This window comes from Magnolia sinica, chromosome 19 (genome assembly GCF_029962835.1).
Source record: "Magnolia sinica isolate HGM2019 chromosome 19, MsV1, whole genome shotgun sequence".
NCBI lineage: Eukaryota > Viridiplantae > Streptophyta > Magnoliopsida > Magnoliales > Magnoliaceae > Magnolia > Magnolia sinica.
The window spans coordinates 14235162-14258967 of NC_080591.1; the positions used below are offsets into that span (position 1 = coordinate 14235162).

The following is a 23806-nucleotide window of genomic DNA, read 5'->3' on the forward strand; positions in this document are numbered from 1 at the left end:
CCTCATACACATCCCTACAAGTTTTATGTGTGGACCCCACCTTGGTGTACGTGTCATATGACTCATATCCAACCCGTCCATCAGGGTGATCCCACCATGAAAGTCGGATGCCACAAAAAATAAAGCCCATCCAACCTTAATGTGGGCACCATGTGAATTTGGAGGTTTTTGGATGGTTGTCCGTTGTTGTCTATGGTGGGCCCTACCATGTTTTCTATGCCATCCGAACCATCCATTACATGATTCTACTATGATGATGATGTTCTTCGAAAATCAGGCCTATAAAATCGTATTGTGGCCACACCATAAAAACGACAAAAAACCATCCAAAAACCTCCAAAGTCACGTGCGGCCTCCTCTTTAAGCTACAAAGAGAGAGAGAGAGAGAGAGTGAGAGAGAGAGAGAGAGAGAGAGAACTATTATTTGAACCATACTTACAAAAGATCAAACTGATAAAAAACTCCAACGAGACATTGTAAAATTGCTCCTAAAATCTTTATGTTGTGCGGATCTAATTTCCGTATCTTCATTTCATCTTGGTTAGGTTTTGATGAAAATGCTCAATGTGGTGACTCCACTAAAACCTATAGTTAGCATTCCATCCCCTTTGTTCCTGTGGGGTGTGGCCCACTCGAGTTTTGGATATGGCTATTTTTACCTGGGCCTGCACTCTAGGATGGAAGCTGATGGGCGAAGTGGATTTTACATACACACATGGTGGGTCCCAAAGAGCTCAAGCGTTTTACATGCTGAGTAAAACAGATGTTGTCGAGGATTCTAGTTCTCCCACTTATCCACTTATCCTATTTTTGAGGTTTTCTCATTCAACAGCGTGAGACCCGCACACATCCACAAGCAGGCACAAGAGTCCTAATGTGACACATTTGTGAGATCTGAGCTTTCCATCAGGTGTGCTACCTCGTTTAGCTCTTCTGACATGAAGTCAGACCATCATGTGGGCCACATCATATCAGAAAAAATGAATGGTTGTTTAAAAAAAATAGAACTTTTTGTACCATCAACTTACTTTGAACCAGTGTTTTAAATAGCGTTTAACCCTTGGTAGTGTGTAGCATAAATAGCGTAGCATGTAGCTTAAGCTACATGATACTTCTATTTTTTAATTTTAAAATAGGAAAAATATAATAAATTGTAAGAAAAAAAATAATATATATATATAAATGCCTAACAAATGATTCATTTCTTCAAGTATGAGCATGTTCAAACAAGTTATTAATTATCATTTATCAAAAGCTAATCCACAGATATAAAGTGATAAAAAAATCAATAAAGTTATGAAACAAATCAAACAATTACTGCATCAACAACTTTATAAGCAAACCACTTTAATTAATAATGTCTAATTGAAACCACAAGTCACAACTCACGAGCATGAGAATAAATAAAAATCTCACAGTTTAAGAGGGGTTTTCAAAAACCCGCTTTCTAAACCCTTTTTCTTTTTAGTTTTAAAGGTCTTTAGTGTGTGAGTTTCACACCAACTTTAACAAAGGATCACCACCATTTTAAGTGAAAGTAAACATAGGAAGGTTTGGTTTTAACTCTACATTTTAAGTTTTTTTTTTTAATGATGTGAGTTTTACACAATTTTTAGAAAACACAAATTTTTTTAAAAAAAACTACATTATAGCATATGCTATAAACACTACACGCTACGTAGCTATAGCATACTCTATGACCCCTGTAGCGTACGCTACAGTGGAGTTATGCTATGTAGCGCTGCGCTACAAGCACTATTTGAAACACTGCTTTGAACATTGTCACCCACACCATCATCATCAACATCATCTAAGCCTTATCCCAACTAATTGGGGTTGGCTAACTTACAATTAGATGATAGGTCATCAAGTCTCCTTTTTTACTTACTCCACCCACGTCCTTTTGAACCTTCCCCTTGCCCTTCTAGAGCCTTCAACTTATACCAATTATTCCTAACCAGCATCATTCTTGGTTTCCGTTGTACATTGATCAAACCATCTAAGTCTACTTTCCCTTGTCTTTTTACCTATTGGTGAATAGTGAAATTCTTTTTCTTCTTTTTTTCCTCAACAAAAGATCCAAACATTGCTTCTCACATTACGGAAAGCTCAAATCACACAAGGTTCATAATCATACATGCAAACACAATTGGAGTTGTGGTGTGTGAGAAAAAAGCAATATATGCGAGTGGAGACTACCTAACACATCTAACACGTGCATTAAATGAGCCCCACCTGATGATGGGATGCACCACAAATCAAGCCTGTCCAATCACAAAGTGTGTCACACCATAAGAAACAATGGACAACCACCCAAAAACCTCTAAATTCACAAGGTGCCCCACATGAAAGTTGGAAAAAACCAATATATGTGAGTAGGTACTACCTAACACATGCATTAGGTGAGCTCCCATCTGATGATGGGATGCCCCACAAATCATGCTTGTCCAACAATGATCCAAAACCTCAAAATTCACAAGTGCTACACGTGACAGTTGGATTGTGGATCCAACTTTCACGATTGGGTGACCTTGATGAACAAGGTTAGATTTGCTACACATCAAAGTGGCTCCACAGACAACCCTTGTAAAATAAGCTTGTTTTAGAAGACTTGCTCCAAGTTTTCTACACTTTGGATATTTATTTGAGAATGATATCTACAATCACTTTAATTTTTTATCTTACAATTATTTTTCTATTTTAGGAACCAAGATAGTGCGCTTTTGCATTATTTCATTTAGAAAAATAGAAAATAGAAATAGGAAAATTAAAATTGAAGGGCATAAATACCAAAGACCTTTGCAATTCATGTAAAGAAAATACACCTGCTAATATTGCATTGCACATGTCATGCAGACATATATCCAAATCGTTCAAATAGTATATTGAAGACTTGAAGTGTGTATACTCTAATCAGTGTGGCCATGGTTCAGTTATCCTCTTCCCACAATATGGTGGATGGATCATGCATGAAAATCTTTGAAATTGAAAGACCCTAGCCATCATTCTGGATCATACATATGGTGCCCACATTTGGCTGGTAGTGCCTCTCAAGAATCAATTTAATTGGATGACCATAACCATTTCATCAATGATTATTGGACGATTCTAGCTATTTAATCAAGGGCAATTTCAATTAATAACATTGAAAAGAAAGGGAAAGAAAAAACTGTTGATTATTGATTTAAACCACCTATCATGTAGGACCCACCTTTGAATGACCATAACTCTCAACGCACTTTTATCAGGCATTGATAACCATTAGATCAATGAGAAATGGAATGTCAAAATTGATTTGAAAAATGTGTGATCATTGATCTAGACTGTTATCTATCAGATATCCTTCACTCATGATTAACCATAGCTTTCAAGAATCACTTTTCCAGCCATACAATCAATTGCTGTTTGGACTGGTTATCCTAAATAAAATAAAAACAAAAATAAAAAATAAAAAAAGGGTAACTGAAAGAGTCGTGATTCAACAAAGGGTCCTCATGTGAGGTGGTGGAATGTGTTAGTGATGCAAGACCAATGCATAAACCAAATAACATGTGAGATCAAGTAGCAGAATTAACAAAAAAACACAAGCATTGCCATAATCATCACGAATCCCATAAAACCAAAAGAACATCATGCATGATCCTAGCCTAAGTTACCAACATCATCACACAAGATCATTAAATAAAACGAAACTAGGATCTAATGGATGTAGTAGAGACATCCAATTAGCATAGGATATAGTCTATTTGAATGTAGAATACATAATACAACCTATGGTAAAAATTAGGGTTTGGATAATTTGGGAAAGTAGGAAAATTAGGGATTTTAGGTTTGGGGTTAGGATTTTGGGAATGGAAGAAAGGGATTTTGCTATAAAGATGATGGAAAGCCAAAAGGGGCAAGGTGTGGCTGTACGGCCAACCCGAAGGATTCACACGTGTGGCCGTACGATCACACATGTGGCATAGGATGGACAGGTTAGGACGGTTAGAGTTTGGGATTGTGGATAGGTAAAGGAAAGATGGATTTATGAAAGGATGAAGGCTTAGGACGGGAGAATCAAAGAATTCAAAGAAAATACCTTGATGGAGAAGAAGAGAGAAGATGGTGTGGGGATAGATGGAAACCTCACACCTTCATTTATGAAGATTAGCCTCACACCAATCTCGCTTCCAAATCGCATAGAAGTATATTCAAATCGCATGAAGATGGAAGAAGAAAGCAAGAGCTTTTCTCTTCCTTTTTTTATCACAAAATCCAATGAGGGAGAGGATCGCACACCCACCCTCTTTTATAGCATCAAGAAAGTTCAAAAATTACAATAAACACCCTGTTTTGTGATTTTTGACGAAAATAGCACTAGCCTAACTAAAAACACTCATAATAGCGTCCAAACATAACATAAACAAAACTAAATCCTATAAATTGATAAAAGCTGAGGAAAACTAGTGTGGACAATCCACGATCAATGGTCCGATCATGTGATCCAACAACCCGATTATCACGTCCATCCGATCCAACGGTCTGGATCACTCCATAAAGCAATCCATGTGCATCTTCCCAGTGTGGGGTCTTTCAGATGCTTGCACATGCATATGGGGTCTTCAGCACGATCACGAATACGCCAAGCCACGGGGAAATCAGTGTGGCCCGCCTCCTCTAATACGTACGCAAGGATGTACGTGAAGTGATGTCCTCATCAATTAGAGATTTAGCGGGACAATGCACATGTCAAGGATAATGGGGCCATTCATCAGGCAGGGTACACTTTCCACATGCCATGGACCAAAAATAAAGTTGGCCCACTAATACGGCGGGTCAAACATATATGAGAAAAATGGGCAGTTAGAAAGAAAAGTCCGACAAGCCAAATTCAACATACATTAGTGGCTTACTTAACATGATCATGACTCCAATTAAAATGTATTACTTACACAAGGCACGTGCATTTTACTATTACATCCAAATGTTGAAAAATGTTAAAGAAAGATTCACATGCAAAATAAAAATTGACCCAATGCATGCTCTGCTTCAAATCATAAAACCAACCACTATGTGCTCGGTATGCCTATGTAGAACATACATAGCTTTTAACTTTCTGGCATCAATCCACATAATATGAAACAAATTCACGTGCAGATTTGAAAATGCACGAGCATAAATAACACTCCAAACCAAAGTTACCTAGTACACTAGTGTGAAATGGACCGGCAAACCTGCCAGTGAAATTTCTGCAAAAGTGAGGCTAGGAGTCACCACTAGCCAAAAATTCTTAGAATCTATGGGAGGCTAGGAACCTGGGGCAAATAACCCAAAAGTTAGTATTAGAGATTTGATTGAATAAACTCCACTTACAGTCTAGCTTCTCAAAGATTCAAAGCAAGGGCCTCTATTATGGAGAAGGTTTTAGGCACCTTCACTGCCCGCACTTGCATAGAGTCTCTACTTTGACAGGAATTAAAAATTTTAGGATACCTTTAAGCAAAAGATATTCAACTAAAATAAATAAATAAAGAGAAGACAAGCAAGACATGGGGTGTAAGAGATGACAGAAATGTAGTAGTATAATTATCTCAGTACTTATCTTGAAATCGTTTTCGCCCTCTACAGACGGCCAGGACCTAAAGCTCTGGGAGAGGAAAGAACAACCTAAATTCTCCTGCTACAAAGGTTTGACGCCGTTTCTCAAAACCTCAGAGGATTGAGGCTCACTTATTTGCCAATCTCTAAGAAGAAGATTGTAAAGCTCTTAAATCCCTTAGCTTATCTTTAGGTGTTTGTTGCTCCTCCTCAAAGAATGATGGTTCTTTGGTTTTTCTCTTGAAGCAAAGGGGAAGAGAATGGAGGAAAAGTGTAGATCATGATTGAGGTTCAAAGGCCCTCTGCCCGGAGGCAAGGGGTCTTATTTATAGATTTTGGTATTGGTCTTTGGTAATTTGGAAGGTTTGAGGGGCAAGGGTGCATGCATAGGGGACACATGGTATCTCCCCAAAAAACCTGCCAATGGGAAAAAGGAATGACTGCCTAGAATTTTTCTAACAAAAGGAGCAGAACCCGCCAAACCAGTGTCAGTTGTGAGCAGAAATCTGAATTCCTTGTCTTCACTACAGCAGGTTGTTGTGATGGTAATTCAGAAAACCAATTTCCATACCCAAATTTAATGGAATTTGAAAGGGTGGATGGGGTCTGGTTCTGCCACAACCCAGTCCCACCCTTTCTATTGCTTTGCAAGTTGATGTTTGGCTTTTCAGTTTAAAAATGGGCTTGTTGCCAGTCTGGTACTGCAGTGTTAAACCTTGCGAAGTAGGAGCTTTGGAAAAACACCTTCCTGATCTGATCTGATCAGATGATTTTAAGGAAATCTCATGTCAGGTGGGGTGTCTACAACTTGTTAGCTTGTGTAAGAGTTTGGGTTTGTACTTCACAATTCACTATATTTTAATTAACAAGTAGGCTGCTTATTGGCTTGCTTGAGAACATTAGTTCAGTATTCCACTATTCTCCTTCAATTAACTGGCAAGTGTTAGACAAATTAAATAGTCCACTTGTGGACCTCACCATAGATGGGTCATAGACCAGAAGTTTTACCATGCTGATGCATAAATTTGGAGATAGGTGAGCATCTGATAAAGTGTTAAAATTAAAAGATGGTCAGTAGTCCCAATTTGACAAACAAATGTTCATTAATCACAGGTAGGATCATTCTAACTTAGGGATGACCTATCTACAGTGCATCCGCTGATCTGTAGAATTTGATTCCATAGATGCCATGTGTACAATTGAAGGTGAAAATATATGGCTATCATACTCCATCATCATACCACATCACTCTCCTCAATGTACCAAAATAAGAAATATAGTTTAACATGTTGGGAACCAAAATTTATTGTTCGATTTGTACAATTCATAGCCATTTCCAAATTATACCTGAACTGCCCCAAATTGGTTCAGAATGCAATTCACAAAGTTACGTAGTGAATTAGGTAAATATTCTCCAGACTACAATCATCAGGAAAGAGACGTTGACTATTTGACAATTGATCCAAACTCCATTCTTCGATATAGTACTTTATTAATTTTCAACTCTTTTTGCAATTTACGTCCACTTGGGTAGAAGAATTAAAAAACATGAATGTATTTAAATAAAAGCTTGGAACAGCAGGAACCAAAGATTAACAAAGATTCCCAGTAAAAACTGCTCTGAATAAAAGATGAGCAATCAATCAAGTCATAATACATCCCAAACAGTAAGCTACATTCAAATTGAAAAATAATGGTCCCTTGGCATACAAATAACTCATTTCCAGATTAATATTAAATAACTAATGAATTAAGTTTCGCTATCTTATTCATGCCTTCCAGGAAGAGTAATAACTAACTCATCATTCTTACCTTCTGGACACGCCCAGATATTGTGACTAGGCGGCTTTTTATCTGTCTAACACGTTCGAGATTAAGTGTGCTGATTTTAGAGGTCAATTCATCCAAAGCAGGATAAGCCTCTTTCTCCAGTATGGAAGTCTGAATAAATGTAAGGTAGAAGTACTTTAACTGTGCTATTCAGAATAATAATAAAGAAAAAATAGCAGTTTAACAACCAAACTGCCGAAAGTCTTGTAACAAATATAAGTTGCATGCAGAATTAGCAGCAGCAACATATAACTCTTCAGCAAAATTAACGATGAAAGGAAGAACTGAAATGCAATGATTACAAATTACTTACCCGTCTCCTAACAACATCTGCATTTGGCCACCAATTCTCATGTTTGGTTTATCGGTAGTAAAATCAAAATGATGGCATGTTTACATCACTTTAATCTCAAATCATCACCAAGATACATTGAATTTGCTGTTTGGATTCGAGATTTTCATGGTAATGCCATGAAAAAGGTGCAATGATTACAAATTCCTTTACCTGTCTCCTGAACACATCTGCATTTGATCACGATTTGGTTTGGTGGTGGTAAAATTATAATGATGATACATTTCCTTTACATTAGTGGGGTAATTGGCAAAACAAACAGGGCCTTTGTGGAATGTTTCAAATATACCCCCAACATGCAGAAAATTACCATGTGATTCTTAATTGGTAAAAGAAGAAGAATAAATTTTAATGTTGCACAATAAGAAGGAAAAAAGGGGGGGGGGGGGGGTGTATTTTCATTAGCCTCAAAAGGTACTTGAGAGGAACAAAATTCACAGAATTAAGCCAAACTGGCACACCATCAAAATGCAGCTGCTAAGTCAAAGGCCTCCCTCCTTATAAAGGGCACTAAATATCTACAAACCATGCAAGTAGCTGACCATTGGCAAAAGGAGTAGGATCATTCATAGAGTACTTCATTGCAAGAGCAGCAGCTGGTACAATACGTATCCCTCCCTCCCTCCACCATGATATGTACTTAGCTCAACAATCACACCAACCTAATCATCACGTGGGCAACACTGTAGAGAACAATGGAAAACCAACCAAAAGCCTTCAAATTCTATATGGGGCCTGCTGTGGTGTGTCTATGGCACCCAACAGTGTCGCCCCGATGAAAAATGGATGCCCGATCGAATCATCAGGTGTGCCCCCATGTGAAACATTGGGGATTTTGGGCTATTGTACATTGTTTCCTATGGCATTGCCCACCTGATGATTAGTTCACCTGATTTTTTAAGGAGGTGCACATCATGGTGGGGTGCACCAGTTGAACAGGTTGGAATTGGATGTTTTACACATGCCACATGGGCCCAAAAATAGCCTGTCATGACCATTATATAAGATGGTGTTGGCGCAATTGAAGCATTCTCCTATATATATCTCTGCCATATATAACACAAGTAACCAGGGACAATTTTACCCATGCAAGTAGTCTTTGTGGATTCATAAACTCTACATTTTAAAAGGATATTGGAAGGGATTTCAAGCACAAGGGTATTCAGGTAATTTGGATTGTCTCTACATGCTTAGAAACCAATGGTTGATATTTTACCCGCTCCAGGGACATTTTTGCCATTTTAAATTTTATGCAAATAGCTCGTGCGTGTATATAGACCTCCCTCTCTCCCTCCCTCCTAGCAACCAACGGTTTATATTTTACCCACTCCAGAGACATTTCTGTCATTTTAAAATTTTATGCAAGTAGCTTGTGCATCTCTCTCTTCACATGCAGTGCACATGTCATGCCCACTTGTCTTTGTGCGTGTGTTATATGTTTGTGCATATATATGCATGTATTCGTGTATGTGTGTATCCGTGTATGCATATGACTTTGTGTCTGAATGTATATACGTGTGTGCACATGCTCACAGGTGCACGCTGGCATCTGTGGGTTTTGAACTTGATCAATGTGCAGAAGGAAATCTCATATATAGTAGAAACTGACCTGTAATCAAGGCACTTGCAAGCAGATTGAAGGAGATGCTAATAAGATAAAGAAACTCAAACTATCTTTCTATTCAACTGAAATGAAAGGAGACGCTAATAAGATTCCATAAACAAGTAAAAGATGTACCTCGGATTCAAGGCACTTGCAAGCAGATTGAAGACAGACTTCAAGCACGCTGAACTCAAAAGGTAGCACCTTGGGACACCCATCCTTGGGCCCATCCAAGTCAGACCTAGGACTGCAGTCTTTCATATCAGGGATCATGGTAGAAGACCCAGGACTGCAGTCTTTCATTTGAGGGATCATGGTAGAAGGCCTAGGACTGCAGTCTTTCATTTCAGGGATCATCATAGAATTTTCCAATGAAACATGACGCTGTTGAGAAATTCCCACGCTAGAAGGGCTTTCTGGCTCATAATGAGGAAGAAATGATGGAGAGTACCATGGACCCTTGTTTGTCACCCCCATGTCAGTATCGCTGCTCTCAGCTGCCTTCATCAACAAAAAAAAGTTTATCAGTGAAAGTTAAGGTAAGAATTCATGTCCTCAAAGAAATAGACTAATTTATGTCAACCATTTGATATCTAAGAGAAAATATTTTCTCTGCAACGATGACAATACTTCCCTGCTTGTGTGATAAAATTATACCAATAGCAACTATGAGTTAATAATTGCAGCTCAAAAGTGCTTCCTTAAAGTAGTCCATATTAGGCCACACAAAGAAGTGGGGTACTATTTGCAGCAGTAGTTTTACAAATTTCAACCCACTACTCTTAAGTACACAAGGATACATTTAGGTACTTGGAGTCCGACGGTTCTCGAGGTTGTCAAAAAGTCTAGTGTCAAACATGGTTGAGTTCATAGGAACTCTTTTTTTTGAAGATGTTAATAAGAATGGTTCAACCCTCTTTTTATCTTAACCATTTGTTGGGGCAGAGAAAATGCTGGCCCGCTTAATGTGGATTGCATTTCCTTGCCACTCCAAATACCAAGCTCACTTAGTACGATTTGGAAGCCTCAACAACCATGATATGGAAGGGCCTAATGCTATCTAACCAAGTAACAGGTTTAAACTGCGTTTGGACTGAATTCCCGTAGAGACTTTTCTCGGGGAACAGGTGGGCACTTGGGTGCCACCTCAGATTTAAGCTTGTTGTCTTGTCAGTGGAGTCCTGCAAGACAAAAAACCAGAAAATGGAGCTGAAGTAATGGGAAAATAGTGTCTTGTAAGCATGGTCATCCAAGTAATTGAAGATGGTTATGGATAAACTGTACATACATTCAATGGGATGATAGCTTTGCACATTGCATGGCAAGGTAAATTCTCAAAAGAAGGTAACTGAAACAACCAACAGAGAAATCGAAGAAAACATCACTCCTAGGCACGGGCAAGGATGATAATGCACCCCAGTTATTGAGTCAATGAGATCTCGACACCCGAATCACCAAAGAAATGGACAAGAGTACACCCACAAGAATAGCTGAGTAGAGACAGAGAAATAACTCTATTGATATCAAACTTCCGACAATATTTAAGAAAAACTCACACTTAAATTTTTTTGGAATGCTTACTAGGACCACCCTCCATTTTATAGACCCTAAATGAATCTTTAATGAGAATCCTCCCAACTAAGAGATTGATTTCAAATCAATCTAATTTACTTAAGATAGTTACAAGCCTAATGATAGTAAAAGCAAATCTAGGAAATAATCCTCAAAATCTTCAATCACATCTTTAAATTAGCCCCATATCATCCATCACATCCCTCCATATCTCCTACAAACAGTAAATTATAGCTCTTGATATTTAGGCCTCAAATCTATAACTAAATAATCCAAAATCAGTACATTTTAGGCCCTACGGTGGGCCATGGGCTTGCAGCATTCTCCCTGGGTAGGAAAGAACTCAACTCTAGCTAGTTTGACGCTTAATATGAGAAGTGGAGGTTTGGATCCAATCTAGTATTGCTTGTATTGGCCCTGTCGAGTATCAATAGTCTTCATGTGCATCACTTGTTCTACTTTTTTCTACTTTTTCTTCAGGAGTTGTTTATCCACATCGATAATGACTTCATCTTGCAAGTCAAATACCTCGCTATGGTACTCAAACAAATCCAACATATTGAAAGTCTACGAGATTTCTAAGTCATCTGGGAACTTGATCTCATAGGCATTGTCACCCAACTTCTCTCAACTCAGCATGGACCAATCTTTTTATACTTGAGCTTGTTGTGAGTTTCCCTTAGAAACATTTCTTTCTAGAGATAAACCATAACTAAGTCACCTTTTTATATATATTCTTGTTGTGGTGTACATTTATAGCTTCTGGATATTTGGCTCCGCTCCCTTAATATCCTTCTTTTCTTCTTTCTCTTTCTTCTTTTGAACTTCTTTGTTTCAGACCATTCAATCGGTAGGAGTTAATTGTATTTGTATTGACTCATTAGGTAATGCCCAAGATTCAACATGTTCGAACCTAGTAGCAAGTCAATATGATACTGAATGTTCCTCATAGGAAGAAGTCCAACTGGGAGTTCTTTAGGCACTAAAGCTTGATATTCAGGGAGGAGCTTCTGCATGAGAGGTGAATCATCCAACTATTTTGTTTCTTCTTTAGAAACTAAGACAGATGATTTCGGTCTCCATCCTTTCTTCAGACTTTTGTACACAGAGATTTCTGACCCTTCTTTTTATCAGATTTTCGTGTTGTAAGATGTTTCATTGGGTACAATGTGATATTAACACCATTGTTGACGAAGGGATAGGTGTTAGCCCAAGTCAAGTGCACCATATCTCGGTCCCATAACCACAATCTCCCCTAAAAAATGTATGCATCCATATGGATCACATCACACCACACCTCATCCGTACTTTATTCAATGAAGAAGGAAACTGAGAACTTGGAGTTGACAGAATTTTCTCCCCCTTTGTTGAACCAACTGATCTGGTATGGGCGTGGATGCTTATGTTCTTGGAGGGTTAATTTATCCACCATTTCCTATGAAACAATGTTCTCAATGTTTCCACCATCTACCAAAATCGTACATATCATCCCACCAGAAGTGCAAATGGTGCAGAAGATATTATATTTCAACCATCACCCCTCATCAATCACCCGAGATGTCGATGGCATATTCCATTGGATAACCAACAACCCACTCCTATCACCGTGCACATCTTCTAAATCTTTCTCAACATCTACCCAATCTTTATATGCATGTTCATCATATTATGTATCATCTTCGGCTTTCATTTACATGCAATAGAGAGTGTCTTCAACATATTCTCATTCCTCAGCCAAATTTACTTTAATTATGGATTGATGTTCAAAATAGTGAAAAGAACAAAGTCCTGGATGCCCACACTTAAAACACATGAATGGAGCATTGTTTTGCCCTGTCTTGGTCGCACTAGCCCCTCATCCATAACCACTTTCTCTCGAGTTGGGGTTTAGCTTCATTATTGGACGTTGGCCCATTGTCCCTTAACCTATGGGAGGCCCCGTGGTTGCCTTACATGGTAAGTTAGAATGTTGCCCCAACATATATGACGATCCTCATGGGGCACTAAATTATCTATCAAGTCCCCAATTAATTATCTCCACGGCTTTAATGCCAGTTTGTATACATCAAATATCTTTAAAACATCTTTAAAAAGCAATTCATTTATGATGTCTAGGTTAAGACCATTAAGATGTCTTGAAATCTTTGGTCTTCATACTCACTAAACCCTGCCTGTAATGTCAATGTATGGAACTCCTTGATGTATTTACTAACCAATTTGTTCCCTTAGGGGGTGTTTGTCTTTTCAATTACTTTTACACTTTTGAAGAGTAAAATAACTACATAATCACATGTCGAAAACAATGTCCAAAAGCATGAAATCGAGAGGGATTGGGTACTCTTAAAATCCATGGGTCCCACAGTAATGTATGTGTGTGATCCACGCTGTCCATTTGTTTTACAATCTGTTTTACAATCTCATTTTTGGGCATGAGCCAAAAAAGAGACAGATTGGAAGATCAAGTGAACCACAACAAAGGAAACAAGGGGGGTTAATGATGTCCACCATTCAAAATTGAAACCTTCCTAGGGCCCACAAGGATGTGTATCTATCATCCGACCTGTTCATAAGATCACACTGATATGTATGAAGGGTATACAAATATCAACTTGATCTAAAACTTTTGTGGCCCTTAAGAAATTCTCAATGTTAGGCGTTCAATTCCCACCATTTCCTATGGTGTGGTCCACTTGAGCTTTAAATCTACTTCATTTTTGGGCTCATGCCCTAAAATGAGCTGGCAAAACAGATGGACAATGTGGATAAGAAACATACATCACAGTAGGCCCCACAATTTTTACACGTGGAAATTGTGCGAATATATTCGCAAACAAGCTCCTTGTCAATATCGACCTCGGGACAGCTACTGCATTTACATGGGTAAATAATCATTACTCATTTACCATGAATTACACTTGTAAACGAAAAATCAAACACCCCCTTAATGTAAATTGTAACATCTTTAATAGAGGTCGTGAGTATAATTCACAGGTAGGAACTTCCTTTTTAATTTATTTTTCATATTTACTTTCTCCTTACCTTAATGGATTCATTTAGTTTGAAATTGTCTCACTATGCCAACGTGTGACTGGAAAACTTCATAGCTACTAACCTAACCTTCCAATTGTCCGTGATTTCCATGTACTCAAATACCTTTTCCACCTTCATTAGCCAATCGATGAAGTTGTCAATATGCAAATGAACATGGATTTCTAGAATTTCTACCTTAATTCTAGGTTCTCTATCATGTTCCAACAATTGAAGAATTAGATTATTAGTCTCCTCACAAGCCAGCGCTATCCATTGTTAGTTAGGACCTTTGTGGGGACCTCCCCCTACATGTCCACGTACTCCAACTTTGGTCTTTGGATTCTCTCCATGCCAAAGCTCTCCCACTTGATTAGTGAAATTGCCTACAGTTTGCTTGGGTTGATGTACTCGCTCTAAGAGTGTGCGGATCAATTGGATTATTTGCACAAACTCTTCCTTTGTCCCCCTTCGAAGCGATTAGGGGACAATGTAGAGTAAAAAATCATTAAAGATGACCTGCACAGATACTAAAATGGTGCAACTCGGTAATCGAGTCAATGAGATATCAACACCTGAATTGCAAAAAAAAAAAAATGGACAAGAGTGCACGCACAAAAATAGTTGAGTGGAGAGGGAGAAATAACTTTATTGATATTAAACTCTTCATACAATACTAAAGAAAAACTCACACTTGAAAATTTTTGGAATGTCTACCTCCTACACCACCACTCCTTTTACAGACCTTAAATGAATCTTTAATGAAAATCACCCCCAACTAAGAGATTCATTTCAAATCATTATAGTTGATTTCAAATCGATCTAATTTACCAAAGATGGTAACAAACTTAATAATAGTAAAAGTAAATCTAGGAAATAATACTCAAAATCTTTAATCACATCTTTAAAACAACCCCATATCATCCATCACATCCTCCCATATCATCCATCACATCCCCCCATATCTCCCATAAATAGTAAGTTGTGGCTCTTGATATTTAAGCCCCAAATACATAATAAATAGTTCAAAATCTGCACATGTTGGGCCCTACTATGGGTCGTGGAACTACATCAGATGATTAGAACAATAGAATAGCCTTTCATGCACAATTATTTAGTCTCTTCTTATTCATAAAAAGAAAATAACTATTCGGTCTCTTTGGAAAAATCCCAGGCAAAGTATTAGACAAAATCGATTTAAGGGAAAACAACCAACTATATTGGTTGCCAAGGAATGAAAAATAAACACAAAAAATGAAGGAAAAGGAATCCAAAAATTTGTCCTCGTCGAACAAATAATTGGATAGAATTTAAAAGCAAAAAATTTGTACGATTGATCCAACAAATATCCAATACATATTGTGATTTGCCCCCCATCCTACCCTCTATGCCAAAAATATGATCATTGATTTACACCATTAATGAGGTGGGCCCCAATTTAGACAGCCCATGGCCCAAAATCACTCCAATCAATCAATCAAAAACCACCATGGATGTATCAATGCTTTTCTTTCCTCCCATCAAAATGCAGTTTTTTAAGGAGTAGGTTAGGATCAGCCTATCGCCAAGCAAATTAACTTTCATGCCATGAGAAATCCATGGCAAGATTTTATTTTTTTTTAAGGGTAACTCAATCCATGGCAGGATTCACTAAATGGATGGTTTAGATTGATAAAGATGGGGCCCACTTAATCATTCCTCAGTGACTAAAGGTATCAATATGGAATCTACCGGATCTTGCTATGTTTTAAGCAAAATTTTAAGAAGTATTGCAATGTACACTACGGGACCAAAGAGTTTGTACATTACATTAGGGTTTTCAGTTTGTACAAATGGGGCCCATGGTCCAGTTATCCAAACTGCTGACATGATGGGCCTCAATCTGGATGGCCCATGCACTAAAAGTTCCACATATTGGAAGATCCTGCCTAAGGAATATTTGCCCTTTTTTAGTTGATATTGTATTTTCTTTCTCAATGATTTACTTGTTTTGCCACCTTTTTGAAGGGTTAAGATTTTTCCATTTGGGAGACTTTATGCATGGGTCCTCCACAGTGGACCCTACATTATTAATGATTTGGACCAATAAACCACAAGCCCCACTAATGCAAACCCAAAGGATGCAAAGGATAATGAAATTTATGCGAGAACCCACAACCCTTTAGTTAAGAAGTAGTGCTCCACCCATCCCCTTCCAAGCAAATAACAGTAAAGACTCAAAGCCATTTTATTTGCCAATGCATCTTAATATCACACATCCAGTAAGGAGGATTCATCTTAGGCTAAAGATAAAAGAAAGGAAGCCCTAATTAATGAGAAGAGTACAATACCCTTAAATTTCAGTACAACCTTACAGGCCTTCTGTTAATTAGGAATAACTCATTCAAACAACATCGAAATTGCATGATCTTGGGCATTTCAAAGCTGATTCAATATGTTAATTAGAAATAACTCATTCAAACAACATCGAAATTGCATGATCTTGGGCATTTCAAAACTGATTCAATATGCTATCAAACGGGACCAACTTCGTGCGTCGTTTGATGCCCAAAAAGTGGCCACCAAAAGAGTGATGGAAATTCAAAAGGGAAATTATTAAATAAGCCATGACTAAATATAACCTAAAACTACAAATTCTATGAATTAAGAGCCATTGGATTGATCTAATCAGCGCCACAATGTAAGTTGATTGTTGATCTTATCAGATTTATCATCAGACCATTGATTTGGTCCAGATCATCAATCAAGACAATTTTAATGCTTGGAGGACCCTTGATCAACTAGCTTGTGTGGCCTTGTAGTTGCATCAAGTTTCACAAAAGTCTAATACTAGTAGAGAAAGTTGATCCATCAGTCTGTGTAATTTTGTAACTGTTAGGAAATCATCTACCTGGAAGTGATTCCTTGGATCCATCAGTCTGTGTAATTCTGTAGCTGTTAGGAAATCATCTACCTGGAAGCGATTCCTTGGATCCAACGGCAGTGGAAGATGGAGCCTCGGATGTTGGATCTTCCCGGATGTGTCTCACATCACAGGAAGAAGGTTACACCGCTTTCACTAGCATAAGAAGAGGTCTAAAGGAACTCTCTTCTTTAAGCAAGATCCACACTGTAAATCGTGTCGCAAATGATGGAACCCGATTTCTTCTCCTTCGCAGTTGATCTCTCTGCACTTCACGAGTTGGTGCTCGAAAATCTATCAGATCTCTTTTTTTTTTAAATCTGGTCCTGAATCCTTGGCACATTTTATAGAAAATGCAGCCACGATGGTTATCAAACTGCAGGAGAAAACTGCTTATGCAGTTTGGAAACTGCCAGAGTAATGGGCAGTCAATTACCCTGTAACCACCACATCCCATCTCTCTATCTACTAGAGGGTGGGGCCTGCTTGGACGACCCACCTTGCAGTTACAATAACCATAATAGAAAACAAAATAAAATTTGATGAGATGGACTAAGATGCGATGTTGCAACATGTGAGAGAGCATTTTCAGCATATCCACAACAAATGGTTACATGAATATCCATCCACACTGTCCAAGCAATTGGCCCCATTGCAGATGGAGAGCAAAGAAACTGCACTGACAGAATGATCCTCACCTCCATATTTGAGGACATCAAATGTGCGATTAAAAAGAAAGCAATCAACGGTTTAAACTCAACACGTAAAATTGACCAGTTAAGATCCCCAGATCAGTCTGATTTTTTGAGATATGCTCCAAGCACAATGACCCCATCATGTGAGTGGCCTGGATTGAGACACATGCATGCCATGTACACAACAGACGGGTTAAAATGCTGCCTTGAAGAGTAGCAAGCTAAAGCCCTAGCCTAGGTCAAAGACATAAATTTCGGAAATTTCTACCTGTCGAGGAGTCCTGTGGAGATTCAACACATGGTACCGAAGATCCTCGACAAGAGCCGAAACCAACGGGCTCTTCGAACTCAGCACCAACACCTCCGTCGCAGTGATGATCGCCTTTATGTCCTCCAGATTGACGACGATGGCCCGCTCCCTCCCAAGCACCGTTGATGGATACGACAGCATGGGATCGAGGATCCTCAGATCACGGGCCGGCAGGCCCGTCCGCCGCATGATCGAGTACTTCCCAACCTCTTCGAGGTGGGACTCACCGGAATCCGAGACCACGATCCAACACTTGGTCCCTGCAGACTTCCGCCGCGTTTGCTGCTGCGACGGCAGCAATGGCGAGACGGGAGTGATCCGATCGGCTTTTATGGGGATATTCCGAGATCTCATTTTCTAAGGTTTGGGGTTTTTGAATCGACATTCGAAGGGTTGGAGTGATAGGGCTTCGGGGGTTTTATGGTCTGAAGACTGTGAAGACTATCTCAGGAAGGTTTATCAAAGTAATTCATTGTAGGATATTCGAGTCTCAGGAATTTTATTTTATTTTTTTAGCGGGAGCCGGGAGGCAACCGTCATTTGTTTTTTCCCGCGGAGCAGTTGGGAGGAAGAGGAGATGGAAATCGTTGATGCTCTGGCGGACTCTTTGGTTCATACGCATGTACTCATAAATTGTACTCGTGGAATATCATCAACACAAAGTTAAAAAGCAAAAATAGTGGGACGCTCATTAGATGGGCTGGGAAGAAGAATCAGACTTAATTGAAGTCTTAACTGGCTGTTTAGCAGACATCTAATTAACCGTTTATTGTTATTTAACGGTCTAGATTCAATATACAGAGAGATGCTCAGCTGTGCACCTTCTTACGTGCGCACCTATATGCCCCTTTTCACACGTGTCATAGGTACAAAATCCGATCGGTCCATGTGATGAGCCACTCAATGAAACCTCAAGAGCTAAATTTTCTGCCTGATCAAAAACTCTAATAAGCCATGAGCCATAGAAAAGAGAAAGGCAAATCAATGAAGGAAACTATTTCACTTTTCCATGGCCCGTAAAGTGGGGCCGCATCACGTAGACAGATTGGATTTTGTGCCGACAACGTGTGTGCGAAGGTATGCACGGGCGCTAACCTAAGAAGGTGCTATATATATACACACATACACAGGACAAAGATTAACCTATTTTGATCTGAACCATTCATTCAATCACAGAATTAGTAGCAATTCATGGCACAGGAATCATGGAGATAAGATGATCCTAACCCTTTAAATGGGGCCAATTTGTTATGATTGCCCATTATTTACAAGCCATAAATCAGATGGCTAAAATCATTAGATCCAAGTGTTATTTAAGAATCATATGAAAGACAGAATAGGATTTATCTAACAAATGTTTTAAGATGATGGTTGGAACTATTTTATTTTTTTGGTTAATCTTGACTGTTCATTCTCGTGTTATTGATCTGAAGCTTAGGATCACTTCATTCCCATTAATTTTGCACCATAGCTTATATCTAATTGTATGAATGAATGAACGGCTGGGATGGAAAATAGATCATCTAACGTGTCATTTAAAAGACTTGCCAATAAAAAATAAGTCATCTCCTGTGTCGTTTAAGAAGTTTGGATGCCTTGGAAGTTTCCTGTAAGGTTCCATGGTGTGCCTAACTACCCATGAGCATTGGTAATTGGACGGTGTAATATGTTAATGCATTGACTTTGAAGCTGATTGCGTAATACCTTGCCCGTATCTTGCAAGGAATGGACATATCTCATGTGGGAGCCCATTGTGATGTATTTATTTATCCATGTTGCCGATCCCTTTTTTAGTATTATTTTAAGGTTTGAATTTAAAAATGAAGTAGATTCATTGATTAAGTGGACCACATCATAGGTAACTCTTGCATTTAATGCTTTGTCCATTTGATGGTCTACTCAGATCATTGGATGTCTCATTTTTTAGGCTTATACTTAAAAATGATTTAAGAAAGGAATAGACAGTATAGATAATAAATACATCATGATGTGCCCCCGTACAGATTTGCTTGTTCTAGGGCAGAAACAATGGGGTGGGACACAGTCTGCTTCCCTTGACTTTGGACAAGGCAGATCCAAAACTCATGTTCACCACACCACAGGCGACTGTGAAAATGGGACACTAACCTATAAAACTACCAATAAAACCTCTTGGGGCCCACCTTAATATTTAGGGCCGTTAGGATACTACTAAATAAGTAGCTTTTTTTAAGCCATATAAGTTTATAAGTTACTTTTCTTAAATAAGTTAGTTAGGTTATTAAACTAAAATAAATAGCTTTAAAAAAAAAAAAAAAAAAAAAAAAAAAAAAAAACTCATTTATAAGTTATTTTTTATTATTTTATTGTTTTTTAACTTTTAAAAGTAACTTTTTTTCTTTTTTCCCTTTTTTCCTTTTTTTGTGACATAGCAACTTAAGAAATCATTTAAGGAAATATATGTGCTCTTCATGAACCCTTCGAGTTCATGAGATTGGAAAATCATCCAATGAATGGATAGATGATCTATTGGCCCTACATGATGATGGCCCATATTGAAGTGGCCCTACATTATACACAATTTATATCAAAGGTCCACTCCTAATGATGAATGGCCACATCCAAGGCGAGTCCCGTATCATGGGTAACTCACATTAAAGGTACTCACATTAAAGGTAAGGCACAAAGGCGGGCTCCACATGTTGGGAAATTAATAATGGTGGGCCCCACGTTATGGATGATTCACATCAAGGTGAGCCACACATGATAGACGGTCCATATCAAAGGTCGGCCTAATGATGAGTGGCCCATATCCAAGGTGGGTCCCGCATGATGGACGGTCCACATCAATGTTAGGCTCCACATGATGGATGACTGAAATCAAAGGTGGGATCTACTTAATGAACTATGCATATTAAAGGTTGGCCTCTAATAATGAATTGCCCACAACCAAGGTAGCCTCTGGATGATGAATGACCCACATCAAAGGTGGGGCTCATACAATTATTTATCATTTTAATTACATTAGCTTTCATTGTAATTAAGTATTAATTCGATATAATGTTTTCTTTATGTAGAGTGATTTTGGACCTAGGGATAAATGCATGCTCAAGGAGAAGATTTAAAGCACAAAAGGAGATGAAGTTGAAAACACTGAATATTTGGATATATGGAAGACATTAATGAAGAATTCAAGTACCAAATACCTAAGAAAACTAGGTGAAATTTAAGAGAAAAACTGGCGTAATCATAAAGAGCGATAATAAAATAAACAAATTATTCGGTGCCACCGAAGGTTGGCTCGGTCCGACCGAATGTGCACAAAACAGTCAAACAAACAAACTGTAATTTTCAGAGATAATTTGGCTTGACCTTAGCTGTGACTGAAGCCAAGTTCAGTGCCACTAAAGGGAGGTTCGGTGCGACCCAAGAGAGTCATACTTCATATGAAAATTGAAGAAATTTATCTGCAATCGAGCACTAATTATGTGCGATAAAAAAGATGTCTAGTGCAATCGAAGAGTGCTAGAGTACGTAAATCTCAAATCGATTCCAAGTCGGTGCGAAATTTTCCTATATTAAATGGATGTTTTAAACCTTCCAAAATATGAATTAGGGCTTGGGGAAAAAACCTAGGAGTGGTGGAGCTTCTACAGAGCCATCATTCTTCTTCACCTCATTTATAATTTGTTTTTTTTAGTTATTTTTTTTTCTATTCTTTTCTAAGATGTTAGCCATGCTAGACTAATCTCTTAGCTAAGGCCAATGGATGAAGCTTGTACTTCAATTATAATATTTAGTTTATTTGATTCAATAATATTATATTTAACTGATGAAATTAGATTGACTTCGTTTGAATTTATTTTAAACTCTTTGAATTATTTATAAATATATTTACTTTGTACTCCATGTATAATGAATGCTTTCATTTACAAATGTTTAGCCTGAATCAGAAAATGATTCAATCTATATAAGTGATTGATCTATTGACACCTTCGAATATTTTAGACATTTTTTTTACTGCGGTTGAGATTCGAGTAATTCACGAGAAAATCGATTAATTGAAATTATATTTTTATTAGTGTTTACGAATAGTTTAACATAATTATATTCTGGTTGGATATAACAAAACTTCGATTCCAATTAAGATATACATTGAATTAGTAAATTAAATATATGATGGCTATGAGTGGATTAATATATCCTTAATCTTTTTATTTTTATTGTTTTAAAACCATTTCCATAATCACTGGATTAAAAACACAGACAAACCATTAGACTAACATTAGTTATAAGTTGTGTTTTCATTCCTTGGAGATTCGAGTTAAATCTCACTAAGTTATTATTATATCATAGTTGTTAACTATTGAGCTCAATCACCAAGGAATGATCCATATCAAAAGTCAGTCACACATAATAGGTTGTGGATGTGAGAAGGTGTAATGACCTGAAAATCGAGGGTCGAGCAGACGCTCAACTCCCGAGTTCCAACGCATCACTTATGCAACATATATAATAACAATCAAATGTTGTCCGTATTAGTGCATTAAACATGAATAAGATTATACCAAATTAGCATCCTAAAGACAATTAGATTACGCAAGCAGAAGACCGTGATAAATATATAAAGCATATAAGTGGTTGTAGGTCTCCAAAGTATAAACATGATATCAGGTAAAATAATTACATGCATAGTTCCAAAATGTACAAAATGATAAAGTGTAATGTCATCTAATCCACATCCCCGTAGCCCCCGATGACGCAACTCCAGCTTTACATAAACCTACTAGAGAGTTGCATGTAGGAAAACTCCTCCTCGTTATCGAAGAAGGCCAGCTCCATTTCGTAAGTCTCGTCATCATCTGAAACTACAACAGAGTCCGGTTGGTGTTTTAAAACACCATCCCATAATGGGAGTGAGTGATCAACTCAGTGGAACTATAAGGCAAAGGTTAACATGTTATCAATTCAATCAAGCAGTAATGATAAAGCAATACAACAATAATGCCCTAAGTACTCTTGTTAATGCAAGGATGGGATGCAATAATGATGTATACCCTCGCCTACACTCCCTCTGCGACATCATCTCACGGTCGCGCATGGAACACTCCCGTTGTGCTCAACTCTAACGTCAAAGGCACATGTAATGCGGTGCATGTACATGATTAGTTAAGTTCTTAATTAGACCTATTCATATAACAACTTTGGAAAGCTAAAGTACCTCCCTTTAAATCATTAACCCAAACAATTATCCATCTAGGGTCGTCAATCCTAATTAATCACATACGATAGGTAGTTCCACGTCGCTACGGAGAGGCTCGTCACCTCAGCACAGGCCTAGTTTATACTCGAGGTCACTACAGGAAGGCTCGTCACCTTAGCGTAGTCATAGTGTATACTCGAGGTCACTACGAGAGGCTTGTTACCTGATCGTAAGCCGACAACTCGAATACAGTGTCACATACACCACCATATTTGGTTCATGAGTTTGGGTTGCTCACCGGTCACTATGGGGAGACTCGTCACCCCAGCATAGGCCGACAGCTTGACCACGGTGTCCCATACATCATTATACCTGGCTCATGAGTCTTAGCGGATCGTGGTACCAAGGTTAAACAGGCTTTGCACTGGTAAGTGGTACCTTAGATTCAAGCAGTAGCGTTCATACATAGTGAACATACACTAGGTCAATCGGGTTACTTGACAAGCTCGACTAGTACGAGCGTATGTTGAATTAATCGACATGGAGCACGTAAACACTCATTACGGCCCAACCACTGTCGATAATCACCGTACGACTCAGATTCATCAGACGTATACACAATTAAACTAATTCAGTCACTCAATTGGAAGTCGTTACCGATTGCCTGGACTACATCGTAGCCCCAATCACACTCCAAAACAACAGCATTCACATGTGATAGTCAGAGACAGCATGTGACAACCAATCTAAATA

At 38.3% G+C, this 23806-nt stretch overlaps 1 protein-coding gene across 2 annotated transcripts in view; it reads right to left on the reverse strand.

The window, feature by feature from the left end:
• LOC131235470 (magnesium transporter MRS2-F-like) overlaps nt 1-18392 on the reverse strand; it is a 43315-nt gene extending 24923 nt beyond the window's left edge. The window contains exons 1-3 of one of the 2 annotated variants that reach the window (XM_058232655.1): nt 17830-18392; nt 9501-9866; nt 7393-7521 (exon numbers count right to left, since the gene is read on the reverse strand). In XM_058232655.1, the coding sequence (XP_058088638.1) occupies nt 7393-7521; nt 9501-9866; nt 17830-18225 (891 nt within the window). In that variant the 5' untranslated portion in view covers nt 18226-18392. The remainder of the gene's footprint in view (nt 1-7392; nt 7522-9500; nt 9867-17829) is intronic. The other variant, XM_058232656.1, reaches the window with a different exon arrangement.
• Nucleotides 18393-23806: the final 5414 nt, after the last annotated feature.